The sequence below is a fragment of the Atractosteus spatula genome, chromosome 16 (genome assembly GCF_055471065.1).
Source record: "Atractosteus spatula isolate fAtrSpa1 chromosome 16, fAtrSpa1.hap1, whole genome shotgun sequence".
NCBI lineage: Eukaryota > Metazoa > Chordata > Actinopteri > Semionotiformes > Lepisosteidae > Atractosteus > Atractosteus spatula.
This window is the reverse complement of record NC_142721.1, coordinates 17,063,323-17,081,595: the sequence shown is the minus strand read 5'-3', so window position 1 is coordinate 17,081,595 and position 18,273 is coordinate 17,063,323. Positions and strand designations below refer to the sequence as shown.

Sequence of the window (18,273 nt, the reverse complement as noted above, 5' to 3'; positions counted from 1 at the left end):
CCGGCAGGAGCTGCACAGAGTAACCCCTGCCTCCTGCCCACCCCCCGCCGAGCCCCCCATCCGAAGAGCAGAGGAGAAGGAGAGGTATCTCCCCAGCTCCCTGCCCTGGGCTGTCTGCACCCATCTGACTGTCTGTCTCACTGTCTGTCTGTCCCTCTCTGTCTGCACCCATCCGCCTGTCTGTCTCACTGTCTGTCTGTCCCTCTCTGTCTGTCTGTGTGTCTGTCTGCTCTCTCTGTCTGAGTCTGACTGTCTGTCTGTCCCTCTCTGTCTGCGTTCATTCGACTGTCTGTCTGTGTCTGACTGTCTGCATCCAGCCAGTCTGTCCCTCTCTGTCTTAGTCTGACTGTCTGCACCCAGCCTGTCTGTCCCTCTCTGTCTGAGTCTGACTGTCTGTGTCTGACTGTCTGCACCCAGCCTGTCTGTCCCTCTCTGTCTGAGTCACTCTGTCTGTGTCTGACTGTCTGCACCCAGCCTGTCTGTCCCTCTCTGTCTGTGTCTGACTGTCTACACCCAGCCTGTCTGTCCCTCTCTATCTGAGTCTGACTGTCTGCACCCAGCCTGCCTGTCCATCTCTATCTGAGTCTGACTGTCTGTGTCTGACTGTCTACACCCAGCCTGTCTGTCCCTCTCTGTCTGAGTCTGACTGTCTGTGTCTGACTGTCTGCACCCAACCTGTCTGTCTCTCACTGGATCAGCCTGTCTGTCTCTCACTGGCTCAGCCCGTCTGTCTCTCAGTGGATTGACTTGTCTGCCTGTCTGTCTGCTCCAGGGACATACTGAAGGTGTCCAAGAACATGCAGAAGGAGAAGGAGAGTCTGATGAAAACAACTGGACCTGCTGAGGTACAGCCGTCTGTCTGAGTGTCTCCGGGGGCTTTAGGGTTTAGAGTAACAGGCCTGCAGAACACTAGACGAACAGACAGTACAGTCCGGTGGCGCTGTGGCTCAGGATCTGCACCTGTACCTGGAAGGTTGCCGGTTCAAATCCTGCGGCCGGCAGAGGAATCCTACTCCGTTGGGCCCCTGAGCAAGGCCCTGAACCCCAACTGCTCCAGGGGTGCTGTATAAATGGCTGACCCTGCGCTCTGACCCCCAGCTTCTCTCCCTGTCTGTGTGTCTCATGGAGAGCAAGCTGGGGTCTGTGAAAAGACACATTCCTCATGCAAGAAATTGTATAGGGCCAATAAAGTGATCTTATCTTATCTTATAAACAGAATTGAACTACAATAATGCAGGAAAGTCTTCCAGTGTGTTCAGGAATGGAATGATTTGTGTCTAAATGCGTGCTGCTGGGCTGCTGGGCTGATGCACTGAGGGCTGGGCCAGGACTCTGGAAGATCTTCCTCTTACCTCTGTCTTCCTCCTTTCTCCTTTCCTCCCGGCCACCTCACTCTCACTGTCTCCATCACTCTGCCTCCTCTTCCTCCCTCTCCTTCATTTCTCTCCTTTCCCTCTCCTGATCTCCTCTTTCAATTCCTCCTCTCCCTCCCTCTCCTGTGTTCGTCTCTCTCCCTCCTCTCCTCTCTCTGCCCTGTGCTCCTCACTCCCCCTCTCTTCCTCTCTCCCCCCTCCCCCCCCGCCTCTCTCTCTCTCTCTCTCTCTCTCAGGGAGATGAATAAGAAGCTCAGAGACGAGAAGGATGCCCGACACGCTCAGAAGATGGTTAGTTTTAGACAGAGGCTCCTGACTCCTCCTCCTTCTATATATCTTCCGTGTGGACACGCCCACCACTGTTGGACACACCCCCTCCACCCATTCTAGACACACCCACCTGCTCAGACAGGACTGGCGTGTACTGGGCTGCATCTGGGCTCTGTGGGGCTGCACTGGCCTCCTGGTTTGTATTGGTGAGGCTTGTTCTTCCTCAGACTGTCCGCGATCAGAGTTTTAGATCCAGCTGAGCTGAGTGTGGCGCTGGGCTGGACAGTACAAATCTCAACACACTGGACACAACCACGCAGCTGTGCGAGAGGGACTGGACTCTATTGGCCTGTATTAGTTGTGTTGGTCTTCTTCCTTGGTCTATATTATACTGTGCTGTGTTTTGCTGGGCTATACAGGGCTGTACTGGACTGTCCTGGACTGGACTGTGCTGGGCTTTACTGGACCGGACTGTGCTGGATTGTACTGGACTGTACTGTGCTGGACTGGGCTGGATTGTACCGGGCTGTTTTAGGCTGTCCTGGACTGTCCTGGACTGTCCTGTGCTGTCCTGTGCTGTCCTGTGCTGGACTGTGCTGGACTATACTGTGCTGGACTGTGCTGGACTGTACTATGCTGGACTATACCGGGCTGTCCTGGGCTGTACTGGACTGGATTGTACTGGGCTGTTTTGGGCTGTACTGGACTGTCCTTGACTGGACTGTGCTGGGCTATACTGGACTGTACTGGGCTGTACTGGATCATGCTGGGCTGTACTGGACTGTGCTGGAGTGTACTAGACTGTACTAGACTGTACTGGCCTGTACTGGACTGTACTGGACTTTGCAGATCTGTACTGGACAGTACTGGGCTCTACTGGACTGGACTGTCTTAGACTATGCTGGGATGTACTGTACTAGACTATGCTGAGCTGTACTGTACTGTGCTGGGCTGTACTGTTATAGACTGTGCTGTACTGTGCTGTACTAGACTGTGCTGAGCTGGTCTGTACTGGACTGTATAAGACTGTGCTGGGCTGTACTGGGATGTACTGGACTGTGCTGTGCTGTACTGTAATAGACTGTACTGTACTGTACTACTGGGCTGTGCTGGGCTGTACTGTACTAGACTGTGCTGTACTGTACTGTGCTGAGCTGTACTGGACAGTACTGAGTTCTACTGGACTATACTTTGCTGGTCTGTACTGGACTGTATTAGACTGTGCTGGGCTGTACTGTACTAGACTGTGCTGAGTTATACTGTACTGTGCTGGGCTGTACTGTTATAGACTGTGCTGTACTGTGCTGTACTAGACTGTGCTGAGCTGGTTTGTACTGGACTGTATAAGACTGTGCTGGGTTGTACTGGGATGTACTGAACTGTGCTGGGCTGTACTGTAATTGACTGTGCTGTACTGTGCTGTACTGTACTGTCCTAGACTGTGCTGTACTGTACTGTGCTGTACTGTGACTGTGCTGGGCTGTACTGGACTGTACTATACTGGGCAGTACTGGACTGTACTGTACTAGACTGTGCTGAGCTGTACTGTACTGTACTAGACTGTACTGGATTGGGCTGGGCTGTACTGTACTAGACTGTGCTGGACTGTGCTGCACTGTACTAGACTTTGCTGAGCTGTACTGTGCTTTACTGGACTGGACTGTGCTGTACTGTACTAGACTTTGCTGAGCTGTACTGTGCTTTACTGGACTGGACTGTGCTGTACTGTACTAGACTTTGCTGAGCTGTACTGTGCTTTACTGGACTGTACTATACTAGACTGTGCTGGACTGTGCTGTACTGTACTATACTAGTTCAGGTGGGGAGCTGCGTCAGCATGCATAGGCTACAAAGGAACAAGTAATAGGTTTATTCCATGCTGAAAAGAGAAGAATGAAAACACAACGTTTCAGCTGTGGATTGTGCTGTGCTGTGGGCTGTGGACTGTGCACGTGGACTGTGCTGTGCTGTACTTTAATAGACTGGGCTGTACTGGACTGTACTAGACTGTGCTGTACTGTGCTGTACTGTGCTGTGCTGTGCTGTGCTGGACTGTGCTGGACTGTGCTGTGCTAGACTAGACTGTACTAGACTGTGCTGTACTGTGCTGTACTGGACTGTGCTGGGCTGTACCGGACTATGCTGGGCTGTACTGGAGAGCAGTGTCACTGTCTGGAGTTCCAGGTTTTTCAAGTGTGTCACTTTGATTTTATTCTTGAGATTTTATTCTTGATTTTATTCTGCTGTGAAATTGTAGGGTTGGGGTCAGGTGAAAGTGTGCTGTAGATAGTCACAACAGTGACTGATGGGACGGTCAGGGTCCTCCACTCAGGCTGGCCAGCTGGTCATTCAGACTTAACCCCCTGCGATTCAAGACTGGAGGGGCAGGTCACTGTGTTATCGGTCTGAGAATGTGTGTGTCACAGTGTGTTAGTATATGTCAGTGTGTGAGTATGTGTGAGTATGTGTGTGTCTGTGTGTGTCTGTGTGTGTCTGTGTGTGTCAGTGTGTCAGTGTGTCAGTGTGTCAGCGTGTGAGTCAGTGTGAACCAGTGTGAACCAGTGTGTGTCTGTGTGTGTCTGTGTGTGTCAGTTTGTCAGTGTGTCAGTGTGTGAGTCAGTGTGAACCAGTGTGCTGTCAGTGTGAGAGTGTGTGCGTCAGTGTACAAGTGTGTGTGTGTCAGTGTGTATCAGTGTGTGTGTCTGTCAGATTGTCAGTATTTCAGTGTGTCAGTGGGTGTCTGTGTACCAGTGTTTGTCAGTGTACCTGTGTGTGTGTGTGTGTGTGTGTGTGTGTGTGTGTGTCAGTGTGTCAATCTTTCAGGGTGTCAGTGTGTATCAGTGTGTGTGTGTGTGTGTGTGTGTGTCAGTGTGTCAATCTTTCAGGGTGTCAGTGTGTATCAGTGTGTGTGTGTGTGTGTGTGTGAGTCAGTATTTCAGGGTGTCAGTGTATGTGTGTGTGTGTATCAGTGTGTGTGTCAGTGTGTATCACTGTGTGTGTCAGTGTACCAGTGAGTGGTATGTCAGTGTGTGTCAGTGTGTATGTTTAACACTATATCAGTATGTGTGTCCCCGTGTATCCAACATCATTTTTTGGTTTTGGTTGTGCACTAGATTTTCGGTATGTGAAGGTCATGATCTCAATGGTGTATTGCTATTCGTTTTGATTATAATTCAGTAATGAAGTTGTGCTCAATAAAGGAGACGAGTGAATCTCTCTGTCCCCCTTAGTGTGATTTTTGTCTGCCTGTCTGTTAGGTCACACAGAACATCTCCCTTCACAGAGCCTCAGGTTCAGGGGGTGAAGATCCATCTGTGATGAAGTTCTTTCTCATTTTCAGCGTAGTTATTTGCCAGATTTTCTTAGGAAGCTGGTTACTGTCTCAGCTCTCCAGGCAGGCAAGGCAACAGCAGGAAACACACCACACAGTAACCCAGTGACCAAGGGCCCTGACCTCCGCCTGAGTCATACAAAAAACAACTCAACAACCATGACACTAATCAACACAGCAACTCAACCACCATGACACTAATCAACACAGCAACCCAACAACCATGACACTAATCAACACAGCAACACTACCTCCACAGCCATGACACTTATCAACACAGCAACTCAACAACCATGACACTAATCAACACAGCAACACTACCTCCACAGCCATGACACTTATCAACACAGCAACTCAACAACCATGACACTAACCAACACAGCCACTCAACCACCACGACACTAATCAACACAGCAACTCAACAACCATGACACTAATCAACACAGCAACACTACCTCCACAGCCATGACACTTATCAACACAGCAACTCAACAACCATGACACTAACCAACACAACAACTCAACCACCATGACACTAACCAACACAGCAACTCAACAACCATGACACTAATCAACACAGCAACACTACCTCCACAGCCATGACACTTATCAACACAGCAACTCAACAACCATGACACTAACCAACACAACAACTCAACCACCATGACACTAACCAACACAGCAACTTAACAACCATAACACTAACCAACACAGCAACACTACCTCCACAGCCATGACACTTATCAACACAGCAACTCAACAACCATGACACTAACCAACACAACAACTCAACAACCATGACACTAATCAACACAGCAACTCAACCACCACGACACTAATCAACACAGCAACTCAACCACCATGACACTATCCCTACACTACCTCAACAACATTGACACTAACCAACACAGCTACTCAACAACCATGACACTAACCCTATACTATCACTCTCTCACAACCCCCACAACCCGACTTAAGAACCATGACACTCTCAGTACTCTCAGTACTGCTCACCTGCCCACACTGAGGGAGCAGAGTGGAGTACTCTCAGTACTGCTCACCTGCCCACACTGAGGGAGCAGAGTGGAGTACTCTCAGTACTGCTCACCTGCCCACACTGAGGAAGCAGAGTGGAGTACTCTCAGTACTGCTCACCTCCACATTGAGGAAGCAGAGTGGAGTACTCTCAGTACTGCTCACCTCCACATTGAGGAAGCAGAGTGGAGTACTCTCAGTACTGCTCACCTGCACACTGAGGAAGCAGAGTGGAGTACTCTCAGTACTGCTCACCTGCACACTGAGGAAGCAGAGTGGAGTACTCTCAGTACTGCTCACCTGCACACTGAGGAAGCAGAGTGGAGTACTCTCAGTACTGCTCACCTGCCCACACTGAGGGAGCAGAGTGGAGTACTCTCAGTACTGCTCACCTGCCCACACTGAGGGAGCAGAGTGGAGTACTCTCAGTACTGCTCACCTGCCCACACTGAGGGAGCAGAGTGGAGTACTCTCAGTACTGCTCACCTGCCCACACTGAGGGAGCAGAGTGGAGTACTCTCAGTACTGCTCACCTGCCCACACTGAGGAAGCAGAGTGGAGTACTCTCAGTACTGCTCACCTCCACATTGAGGAAGCAGAGTGGAGTACTCTCAGTACTGCTCACCTGCACACTGAGGAAGCAGAGTGGAGTACTCTCAGTACTGCTCACCTGCACACTGAGGAAGCAGAGTGGAGTACTCTCAGTACTGCTCACCTCCACACTGAGGAAGCAGAGTGGAGTACTCTCAGTACTGCTCACCTGCACACTGAGGAAGCAGAGTGGAGTACTCTCAGTACTGCTCACCTCCACACTGAGGAAGCAGAGTGGAGTACTCTCAGTACTGCTCACCTGTACACACTGAGGAAGCAGAGTGGAGTACTCTCAGTACTGCTCACCTGCACACTGAGGAAGCAGAGTGGAGTACTCTCAGTACTGCTCACCTGCACACTGAGGAAGCAGAGTGGAGTACTCTCAGTACTGCTCACCTGCACACTGAGGAAGCAGAGTGGAGTACTCTCAGTACTGCTCACCTGCACACTGAGGAAGCAGAGTGGAGTACTCTCAGTACTGCTCACCTGCACACTGAGGAAGCAGAGTGGAGTACTCTCAGTACTGCTCACCTGTACACACTGAGGGAGCAGAGTGGAGTACTCTCAGTACTGCTCACCTGTACACACTGAGGAAGCAGAGTGGAGTACTCTCAGTACTGCTCACCTGCACACTGAGGAAGCAGAATGGAGTACTCTCAGTACTGCTCACTTGCACACTGAGGAAGCAGAGTGGAGTACTCTCAGTACTGCTCACCTGCACACTGAGGAAGCAGAGTGGAGTACTCTCAGTACTGCTCACCTGCACACTGAGGAAGCAGAGTGCAGTACTCTCAGTACTGCTAACCTGCCCACACTGAGGAAGTAAAGACTGGAGTACTCACAGTACTGCTCACCTGCCCAAACTGAGGGAGTAGAGTGGAGTACTCTCAGTACTGCTCACCTGCACACACTGAGGGAGTAGAGAGTGGAGTACTCTCAGTACTGCTGACCTGCACACTGACTGAAGAGTGGAGTACTCTCAGTACTGCTGACCTGCACACTGACTGGAAAGTGGAATACTCTCAGTACTGTTCACCTGCCCACACTGACTGGAAAGTGGAATACTCTCAGTACTGCTCACCTGCCACACTGACTGGAAAGTGGAATACTCTCAGTACTGCTCACCTGCCACACTGACTGGAAAGTGGACTACTCTCAGTACTGCTCACCTGCCCACACTGACTGGAAAGTGGAGTACTCTCAGTACTGGTTACCTGTTGAGTTGTTTACCACACCAGTCTGTGCCCGGAACAAGGTCATCCTGCTGGGTTGTCCAGCTGGTGAATCTGAGCTGGCGTGAGCCCAGACTGCAGGAGGCTGATAAGTCTGTCCTCTTCGCCTCACTTGGACTCCTTTTAGGGGGGCACCCCTAAGAGCCTGGTGGGAACCCCAATCCCTGTTCCAGTTCCACGCTGAGTCGCAGCCCTGGAAGGCGGATCAGACGCCGAGGCTGACCTGTCATGAGCGGCTCGTGGGTACTCCGATGGCGCAGAGCAGCAGTGGGACGTATCGGGAAGGGTAGTGTCCCGGGGAGGGGGAGACGAGCAGTGGGACGTATCGGGAATGGGAGCGTCCCGGGGAGGGGGAAACGAGCAGTGGGACGTATCGGGAAGGGTAGCGTCCCGGGGAGGGGGAGACGAGCAGTGGGACGTATCGGGAACGGGAGCGTCCCGGGGAGGGGGAGACGAGCAGTGGGACGTATCGGGAACGGGAGCGTCCCGGGGAGGGGGAGACGAGCAGTGGGACGTATCGGGAACGGGAGCGTCCCGGGGAGGGGGAGACGAGCAGTGGGACGTATCGGGAACGGGAGAGTCCCGGGGAGGGGGAGACGAGCAGTGGGACGTATCGGGAACGGGAGCGTCCCGGGGAGGGGGAGACGAGCAGTGGGACAAACCACACTCCCGAGCGAAGGTCACGCGCAGGTCTCTCCAGTCTCGGGAAGAGGGGGAGACCTGGCACACGCACTGGAAACCCTCCGCAGGACATCGACCGAGTCGCCCCAGGAGACCAACAGTCCCGGGTCTGGGGATGGGACAGGGGCGCAGGCATCTGGGACAAACAGCACAGCCATATTGTTGGGGCTCCGACTGTCAAGAGCGACGTCTAGAAATGGCTGGATGGGATTCTGGGATCAGTTAGCTGGCTGGGATTCTGGGATCGGTGAACTGGCTGGGATTCTGGGATCAGTCAGCTGGCTGGAATTCTGAGATCGGTGAACTAGTTGGGATTCTGGGATCAGTGAGCTATCTGGGATTCTGAGATAAGCAGCTGGCTGGGATTCTGGGATCAGTCAGCTACCTGGAATTCGGAGATAAGTAGCTGGCTGGGATTCTGGGATCAACGAGCTGGCTGGGATTCTGGGATCGGTGATGTGGTTGGGATTCTGGGATCAGTCAGCTACCTGGAATTCGGAGATAAGTAGCTGGCTGGGATTCTGGGATCAGTGAGCTGGCTGGAATTCTGGAATAGGTGAGCTACCTGGAATTCTGAGATAAGTAGCTGGCTGGGATTCTGGGATCAGTCAGCTGGCTGGAATTCTGGGATCGGTGAGCTGGCTTGGATTCTGGGATCGGTGAACTGGTTGGGATTCTGGGATCAGTCAGGTACATGGGATTCTGAAATAAGTAGCTGGCTGGGATTCTGGGATCTGCGAGCTGGCGAGCGCCCAGATGAGTGAGATGGACAGAACGAGCTCATTTTGGATCATCCTGCCAGTACCCGGCCTCAGCCCTCCACATACGTCTGTGTACTCACTAGCCCCTTATGTGCTGGCAGTCTGGACTGAGCCCCCATTGTGCTGGGGTCCCAGAACACTGGATGAGTGCTGGGTCACAAGGTGGAAGGGGCTCGTCTCAGGCGGTGCAGCAGGAAGCGATGATCTTTGAAGAGCAAGAGGCCCAGCTGGTGAGGTGGTGCTGGGGGTGACGCCCTCTCCACCCTGTCTGTTTCCTGCATGACACCCAGCGCACTAACCCAGCTCTCTCCTCTCTCTGCTGCTGTCTGTGCTGCAGTGTCCAATCAGTGTGTCTGTATTAACCCCTCTCTCTCTCAGTGCAGTGTTAGTGTACTGGAGTGTCCAGTCAGTGTGTCTGTATTAACCCCTCTCTCTCAGTGCAGTGTTAATGTACTGGAGTGTCCAATCAGTGTGTCTGTATTAACCCCTCTCTCTCTCAGTGCAGTGTTAATGTACTGGAGTGTCCAGTCAGTGTGTCTGTATTAACCCCTCTCTCTCAGTGCAGTGTTAATGTACTGGAGTGTCCAGTCAGTGTGTCTGTATTAACCCCTCTCTCTCAGTGCAGTGTTAATGTACTGGAGTGTCCAGTCACTGTGTCTGTATTAACCCCTCTCTCTCAGTGCAGTGTTAGTGTACTGGAGTGTCCAGTCAGTGTGTCTGTATTAACCCCTCTCTCTCTCTCAGTGCAGTGTTAATGTACTGGAGTGTCCAGTCAGTGTGTCTGTATTAACCCCTCTCTCTCAGTGCAGTGTTAATGTACTGGAGTGTCCAGTCAGTGTGTCTGTATTAACCCCTCTCTCTCAGTGCAGTGTTAATGTACTGGAGTGTCCAGTCAGTGTGTCTGTATGAACCCCTCTCTCTCAGTGTCAGTGTTTAGCTGTCTCTCTCTTTCTCTGTCTAGGCCCCTCCTGCCAGGAAGCCCCTGCTTAAGAAAGGCTCTGTGATTGGCAAATACCTGCTTGAGGACAAGCCAATCAAACGGTCAGTCCTCAGCTCATTGCTCTCTCATTGGCTAACTGGCTTTGGGATGGGTGGGGCTTGAACAGGCACTTGTATGGCCTGGCTGGTGGGAGTCAGACTCACAAGCCCCACCTCAATGCACTGTGGTCATGTCTCAGAATTACCATAGTAAAACGACTGATGTCGGAAATCCCTTCCTTCCTTTCTTAATGTAGGCAGCTGAATCCCACTGATGCCACCAATCAGGTCTCTGAGGAAGTGACATCAGAGCCCGACAGGAAGAAGTACGCCTCTCACCAGCGAGGTGAGAAGGCTGATGGACAGCTTGAAGAGGCGGAGCTGGGACAGGAAGGGGACGGGTGTCCACAGCAAGGGAAAGAGGACGTGAAGGAGACACCTAGAGACCGGCCTGTGGGCACGGATGTGAGTTCCTGTGTGCTGTCAGCAACCGCTTAGTTGAAGCTGTCGGCTCATATGCAGTCCCGGGTTCGAGACGGTCAGTGCTGGAAAGGAGATTTGACTGCCTTTGACTGTGTCTGTGGGGTGTCTGGTTTGCACCAAGGAGTTTCAGCCTAGATGTCTCTTGTCCATTCCTCTCACTTTCGTTTTCTTTCTCTCTCTGTCCCTCTGTGTGTCTGCCTCCGCGCCCTCCCCTCCCCTCTCCCGGCCCCGCAGCGCCCTCCGCAGCGCGTCTTTAAGTTGGTCTTCATCGGGAACTCCGGAGTCGGAAAGACCTCCTTCATCCAGAGGTACTGCAGACGGAGCTTCCTGCCCAACATCAACGCCACAGTGGGTGAGAGACTCTGAGAGACACAAACACAGTGACACAGTGACACAGCGAGCCAGCGAGCCAGCGAGCCAGCGAGCCAGAGAGTGAGCCAGTGAGCCAGTGAGCCAGTGAGTGAGCCAGCGAGCCAGAGAGTGAGCCAGTGAGCCAGTGAGTGAGCCAGTGAGTCTGTGAGTGAGCCAGCGAGCCAGAGAGTGAGCCAGTGAGCCAGTGAGTGAGCCAGTGAGTCTGTGAGTGAGTCGGTGAGTCTGTGAGTGACTCAGTGAGCCAGTGAGCCAGTGAGTCAGTGAGTCTGTGAGTGAGTCAGTGAGCCAGTGAGTGAGTCAGTGAGCCAGTGAGTGAGTCAGTGAGTGAATGAGCCAGTGAGTGAGCCAGTGAACCAGTGAGTGAGCCAGTGAACCAGTGAGTGAGTCAGTGAGCCAATGAGCCAGTGAGTGAGTCAGTGAGCCAGTGAGTCGTTGAGTGAATGAGCCAGTGAGTGAGCCAGTGAACCAGTGAGTGAGCCAGTGAACCAGTGAGTGAGCCAGTGAGCCAGTGAGCCGTTGAGTCTGTGAGTCTGTGAGTCTGTGAGTCTGTGAGTCTGTGAGTCTGTGAGCCAGTGAGTCTGTGAGTCTGTGAGTCTGTGAGCCAGTGAGTGTGCCAGAGGTGCTTGGAAGTGTGCTATTAAGTCTGTATTAACCGGCAATATGCCGTATTAACATGAAGTTGTATTTTATTTGACATTAATTAGCAAAGTGCTTCATTATGTCTTGTATTGTAGTTTGTCAATAATGGTGCGTTTATAAACATTTAAATTACTTTGGATCATGTTAATTATATCAGCTGGCAGTGTGTTAAGTGATTGTGTGATAACGGACTGTGTGATAATTGGCAGGTATGGATTTCCAGGTGCGCACTGTGACAGTGGACTCCACCCCTATTGCACTGCAGCTCTGGGACACAGCAGGACAGGAGAGGTCAGCAAAATTCACCCCTCCTTTAACAGCCAAAACACCTCCCTTTAACACCCAAAACACCTCCCCTTTAACAACCAAAACACCTCCCTTTAACAACCAAAACACCTCCCTTTAACACCCAAAACACCTCCCCTGTAGCAGCAAGGTCACACCTCAGTAAGAAACCCATGACAATTGTAGGAACCTCTGTCTGCCCCCCCTCCTCTCCCCAGGTTTCGGAGTATCACCCAGCAGTACTTCCGAAAGGCTGATGGGATGTTGGCGATGTATGATGTCACTTCCTCTGCCTCATTCATCGCTGTCCGGAACTGGCTGGATAGCGTGCAGGTGAGAGTGAGCGAGTGAGCGAGTGAGGGAGTGAGAGAGGGAGTGAGTGAGCAAGTGAGGGAGGGAGTGAGGGAGTGAGGGAGTGAGGGAGGGAGCGAGGGAGGGAGGGAGCGAGGGAGTGAGGGAGTGAGGGAGTGATTGAGGGAGTGATTGAGGGAGTGAGGGAGTGATTGAGGGAGCGATTGAGGGAGTGAGGGAGGGAATGAGGGAGGGAGAGAGTGAGGGAGTGAGGGAGTGAGGGAGGGAGCGAGGGAGTGAGGGAGTGAGGGAGGGAGCGAGTAAGTGAGGGAGTGAGTGAGGGAGCGAGGGAGTGAGTGAGGGAGGGAGCTAGTGAGGGAGTGATTGAGGGAGTGATTGAGGGAGTGATTGAGGGAGTGAGGGAATGAGTGATTGAGGGAGTGAGGGAGTGATTGAGGGAGTGATTGAGGGAGTGAGGGAGGGAATGAGGGAGGGAGTGATTGAGGGAGTGATTGAGGGAGTGAGGGAGTGAGGGAGGGAGTGAGAGAGTGAGGGAGTGAGGGAGGGAGAGAGTGGAAGACAGAGAGTCAACAGAAGCACAAGAGCAGAAGAGAGGTTACAAATGAGAAAATCCGCTCCAGCTCTGTCTTGATGGAAGACAGAGTATTGTTTTCAACAGTCTGGTTGGGCAGCTTGTTCCACACACCCCCAACCCTTTGTGTAAAGAAGTGCCTTTTCTATGAAGGGAGGAAAGTGTCCAGTAGAAAGTGCCACAGCATGGCACTGTTGTAACAGCAATAATTAGTAAAAACTTTATTATTTGAGAGACTTACTCTTTCTTCCTGAGGCAGTGACAGGAGGTCACACACTGTATTATTATTATTGAGAGACGGGCTCACTGTCTGTTCCTCAGGCTGTGACAGGAGATCACACACTGTATTATTATTATTGAGAGACAGGCTCAATGTCTGTTCCTCAGGCTGGGACAGGAGGTCACACACTGTATTATTATTATTGAGAGACAGGCTCACTGTTCCTCAGGCTGTGACAGGAGATCACATACTGGGCTGTCAGTTCAATGGAGTTCCCTCCTCCCTCTCCCGGTAGGATTGGGAGTTGTTGTGAATCTCTGAGTCTCTGCCTGTCTAACTGTGCCTCTGTCTGTCTCTGTGTGTCTCTGCATGTCTCTTAGTCTCTGACAGCCAGTCTCTCTCCTCTTGTGTCAGGAACGCGTGTCTGAGGGAGCAGTGCTGTTCCTCTTGGGCAATAAGACGGATGCAGTGGAGCACACTGAGAGGGAGGTCTTGACCAGAGATGGCCGGAGACTGGCTCAGGTACTCTGAACTGGACACTTCACTCAAGTCTGAATTACACTCCCAACAACAGGGGCTCTGTCCAGAACACTGCGCTCAGCGCTGTGTGTCTGTGTTACAGCAGTACAGCAGTGTTAATGGTAATAAACTCAGTGTGAGCTCAGCGCTGTGTCTCTGTGTTACAGCAGTACGTCAGTTTTAATGGTAATAAACTCAGTGTGAGCTCAGCGCTGTGTGTCTGTGTTACAGCAGTACAGCAGTGTTAATGGTAATAAACTCAGTGTGAGCTCAGCGCTGTGTCTCTGTGCTACAGCAGTACAGCAGTGTTAATGGTAATAAACTCAGTGTGAGCTCAGCGCTGTGTGTCTGTGTTACAGCAGTACAGCAGTGTTAATGGTAATAAACTCAGTGTGAGCTCAGCGCTGTGTGTCTGTGTTACAGCAGTACAGCAGTGTTAATGGTAATAAACTCAGTGTGAGCTCAGCGCTGTGTCTCTGTGTTACAGCAGTACAGCAGTGTTAATGGTAATAAACTCAGTGTGAGCTCAGCGCTGTGTCTCTGTGCTACAGCAGTACAGCAGTGTTAATGGTAATAAACTCAGTGTGAGCTCAGTGCTGTGTGTCTGTGTTACAGCAGTACAGCAGTGTTAATGGTAATAAACTTAGTGTGAGCTCAGCGCTGTGTCTCTGTGTTACAGGAGTACAGCAGTGTTAATGGTAATAAACTTAGTGTAAGCTCATTGCTGTGTCTCTGTGTTACAGCAGTACAGCAGTGTTAATGGTAATAAACTCAGTGTGAGCTCAGCGCTGTGTTTCTGTGCTACAGCAGTACGTCAGTGTTAATGGTAATAAACTCAGTGTGAGCTCAGCGCTGTGTCTCTGTGCTACAGCAGTACAGCAGTGTTAATGGTAATAAACTCAGTGTGAGCTCATTGCTGTGTGTCTGTGTTACAGCAGTACAGCAGTGTTAATGGTAATAAACTCAGTGTGAGCTCAGCGCTGTGTGTCTGTGCTACAGCAGTACAGCAGTGTTAATGGTAATAAACTCAGTGTGAGCTCAGCGCTGTGTGTCTGTGCTACAGCAGTACAGCAGTGTTAATGGTAATAAACTCAGTGTGAGCTCAGCGCTGTGTGTCTGTGTTACAGCAGTACAGCAGTGTTAATGGTAATAAACTCAGTGTGAGCTCATTGCTGTGTCTCTGTGCTACAGCAGTACAGCAGTGTTAATGGTAATAAACTCAGTGTGAGCTCAGTGCTGTGTGTCTGTGCTACAGCAGTACAGCAGTGTTAATGGTAATAAACTTAGTGTGAGCTCAGCGCTGTGTGTCTGTGTTACAGCAGTACAGCAGTGTTAATGGTAATAAACTCAGTGTGAGCTCATTGCTGTGTCTCTGTGCTACAGCAGTACAGCAGTGTTAATGGTAATAAACTCAGTGTGAGCTCAGCGCTGTGTGTCTGTGCTACAGCAGTACAGCAGTGTTAATGGTAATAAACTTAGTGTGAGCTCAGCGCTGTGTGTCTGTGTTACAGGAGTACCAGGCCGTGTTCTATGAATGCAGTGTGAAAGCTGGGCTCAATATTGATGAACCCATGGCTCACCTGGCCAGGTGAGAAAATGTCCTGACTGGGTCTCACACCTATAACACACGACTAGAGTGGACTGGAGTGACTAATCTCTTACCTTGTACTATAGTGGACGACTACATCACAGTGCACGGTATCCTCTAGACCTGTGTGCTTTTATACTGTTACCAGAATGCATTCGGATCTACTGATCTCTCACTGCATGCTGAGTGCACTGTACTGAGCTGCACAGCTGTTTCTCTGCACTCTTGTCTCTGTCCAGGCTGCTCGCAGACCAGCAGGATCAGGAGGTGGGGAGCGCCCTCTGTCTGTCTGTGGAGAGTGACAGTCCAAAGAGCTGCTGCAGTTAGAGACTGGCGAGATGGAGAGTCCAAACTCAGGGCTCTGAGGAGAGGGGAGAGGGGGGGAGAATTGGTTACATTGTTGACACTGCCTGGCTGACAGTACTGACAATACTGTTAGAACAGGGCTCTGAGCTCTGTGTGCCTGACAGGTGTTGTACTGTCAGTACTGTTAGAACAGGGCTCTGAGCTCTGTGTGCCTGACAGGTGTTGTACTGTCAGTACTGTTAGAACAGGGCTCTGAGCTCTCTGTACCTGGCAGGTGTTGTACTGTCAGTACTGTTACAACAGGGCTCTGAGCTCTGTGTACCTGACAGGTGTTGTACTGTCAATACTGTTAGAACAGGGCTCTGAGCTCTGTGTACCTGACAGGTGTTGTACTGTCAGTACTGTTACAACAGGGCTCTGAGCTCTGTGTACCTGACAGGTGTTGTACTGTCAATACTGTTAGAACAGGGCTCTGAGCTCTGTGTACCTGACAGGTGTTGTACTGTCAGTACTGTTACAACAGGGCTCTGAGCTCTGTGTACCTGACAGGTGTTGTACTGTCAGTACTGTTAGAACAGGGCTCTGAGCTCTCTGTACCTGACAGGTGTTGTACTGTCAGTACTGTTAGAACAGGGCTCTGAGCTCTCTGTACCTGGCAGGTGTTGTACTGTCAGTACTGTTACAACAGGGCTCTGAGCTCTCTGTACCTGACAGGTGTTGTACTGTCAGTACTGTTAGAACAGGGCTCTGAGCTCTCTGTACCTGGCAGGTGTTGTACTGTCAGTACTGTTACAACAGGGCTCTGAGCTCTCTGTACCTGACAGGTGTTGTACTGTCAGTACTGTTACAACAGGGCTCTGAGCTCTGTGTACCTGACAGGTGTTGTACTGTCAGTACTGTTACAACAGGGCTCTGAGCTCTCTGTACCTGACAGGTGTTGTACTGTCAATACTGTTAGAACAGGGCTCTGAGCTCTGTGTGCCTGACAGGTGTTGTACTGTCAGTACTGTTAGAACAGGGCTCTGAGCTCTCTGTACCTGACAGGTGTTGTACTGTCAGTACTGTTACAACAGGGCTCTGAGCTCTCTGTACCTGACAGGTGTTGTACTGTCAGTACTGTTACAACAGGGCTCTGAGCTCTGTGTACCTGACAGGTGTTGTACTGTCAGTACTGTTACAACAGGGCTCTGAGCTCTCTGTACCTGACAGGTGTTGTACTGTCAGTACTGTTACAACAGGGCTCTGAGCTCTGTGTACCTGGACAGTTATAACACAGTCAATGATGTCTGTGTACTGGATATGTATTTGAATACTCCATTTGTCAGGAATACCAGAAGGGAAATGATTGACAGAACAATGAGACACCAGCTGTAATTAAAAGTACAAGTTCTAACACTGCAGGAGGGGTTTTGTATGAAATGTGTATGTGTTTGTATGAAAATCATACTTCATTTTCTTTCTTTTTCATTTTAACCCAATGCCGAACTGTAAATGAAATTGTATTTTTATGTAATATTTGTAAATGTTTCAATTCACAGAGAGGTGTGTTTTTAATTAAGTTCTTGTTTTTAATCGGTGAATCTCTGAGGATGTGTAAGAGCAAAGTCTCCTCATTCCCCCAGTGTCTCTCTCGTGGTGCAACTGTTAAATAAAGTGTTGATAAAGGTCAAAATGTCTCACTTTCCCCCTGCCATCATCTCATCTCTCTCCTCTCTTTCAATTTTTTATTATTATCACTACAACTACTACACACCTGAAGATAGCTCCACAGTCGAAATGTACTTACTCAAACCTCTTATTTTATTATTGTTGTTATTATTGAGAGACAGGCTCACTGTTCCTCAGGCTGTGACAGGAGATCACACACTGTATTATTATTATTGAGAGACAGGCTCACTGTCTGTTCCTCAGGCTGGGACAGGAGATCACACACTGTATTATTATTGAGAGACAGGCTCACTGTTCCTCAGGCTGGGACAGGAGATCACACACTGTATTATTATTATTGAGAGACAGACTCACTGTTCCTCAGGCTGGGACAGGAGATCACAAACTGTATTATTATTATTGAGAGACAGGCTCACTGTTCCTCAGGCTGGGACAGGAGATCACACACTGTATTATTATTATTGAGAGACAGGCTCACTGTCTGTTCCTCAGGCTGAGACAAGAGATCACACACTGTATTGTTATTATTGAGAGACAGGGTCACTATCTGTTCCTCAGGCTGGGACAGGAGATCACACACTGCATTATTATTATTGAGAGACAGGCTCACTGTCTGTTCCTCAGGCTGGGACAGGAGATCACACACTGTATTATTATTGAGAGACAGGCTCACTGTCTGTTCCTCAGGCTGAGACAGGAGATCACACACTGTATTATTATTATTGAGAGACAGGCTCACTGTTCCTCAGGCTGGGACAGGAGATCACACACTGTATTATTATTATTGAGAGACAGGCTCACTGTCTGTTCCTCAGGCTGGGACAGGAGATCACACACTGTATTATTATTATTGAGAGACAGGCTCACTGTCTGTTCCTCAGGCTGAGACAAGAGATCACACACTGTATTGTTATTATTGAGAGACAGGGTCACTATCTGTTCCTCAGGCTGGGACAGGAGATCACACACTGCATTATTATTATTGAGAGACAGGCTCACTGTCTGTTCCTCAGGCTGGGACAGGAGATCACACACTGTATTATTATTATTGAGAGACA

General features: G+C 50.5%; 1 protein-coding gene across 1 annotated transcript in view; it reads left to right on the top strand.

Annotated features, from left to right (window-relative positions):
* cracr2b (calcium release activated channel regulator 2B) overlaps positions 1 to 16,231 on the top strand; it is a 19,955-nt gene extending 3,724 nt beyond the window's left edge. Inside the window, 11 exon segments of the mRNA XM_088935221.1 lie at positions 773 to 824; positions 826 to 845; positions 1,610 to 1,664; positions 10,236 to 10,315; positions 10,510 to 10,717; positions 10,970 to 11,087; positions 11,956 to 12,037; positions 12,250 to 12,364; positions 13,549 to 13,656; positions 15,165 to 15,241; positions 15,481 to 16,231. Of these exon segments, the coding sequence (XP_088791347.1) occupies positions 773 to 824; positions 826 to 845; positions 1,610 to 1,664; positions 10,236 to 10,315; positions 10,510 to 10,717; positions 10,970 to 11,087; positions 11,956 to 12,037; positions 12,250 to 12,364; positions 13,549 to 13,656; positions 15,165 to 15,241; positions 15,481 to 15,568 (1,003 nt within the window). The 3' untranslated portion in view covers positions 15,569 to 16,231.
* Positions 16,232 to 18,273: the final 2,042 nt, after the last annotated feature.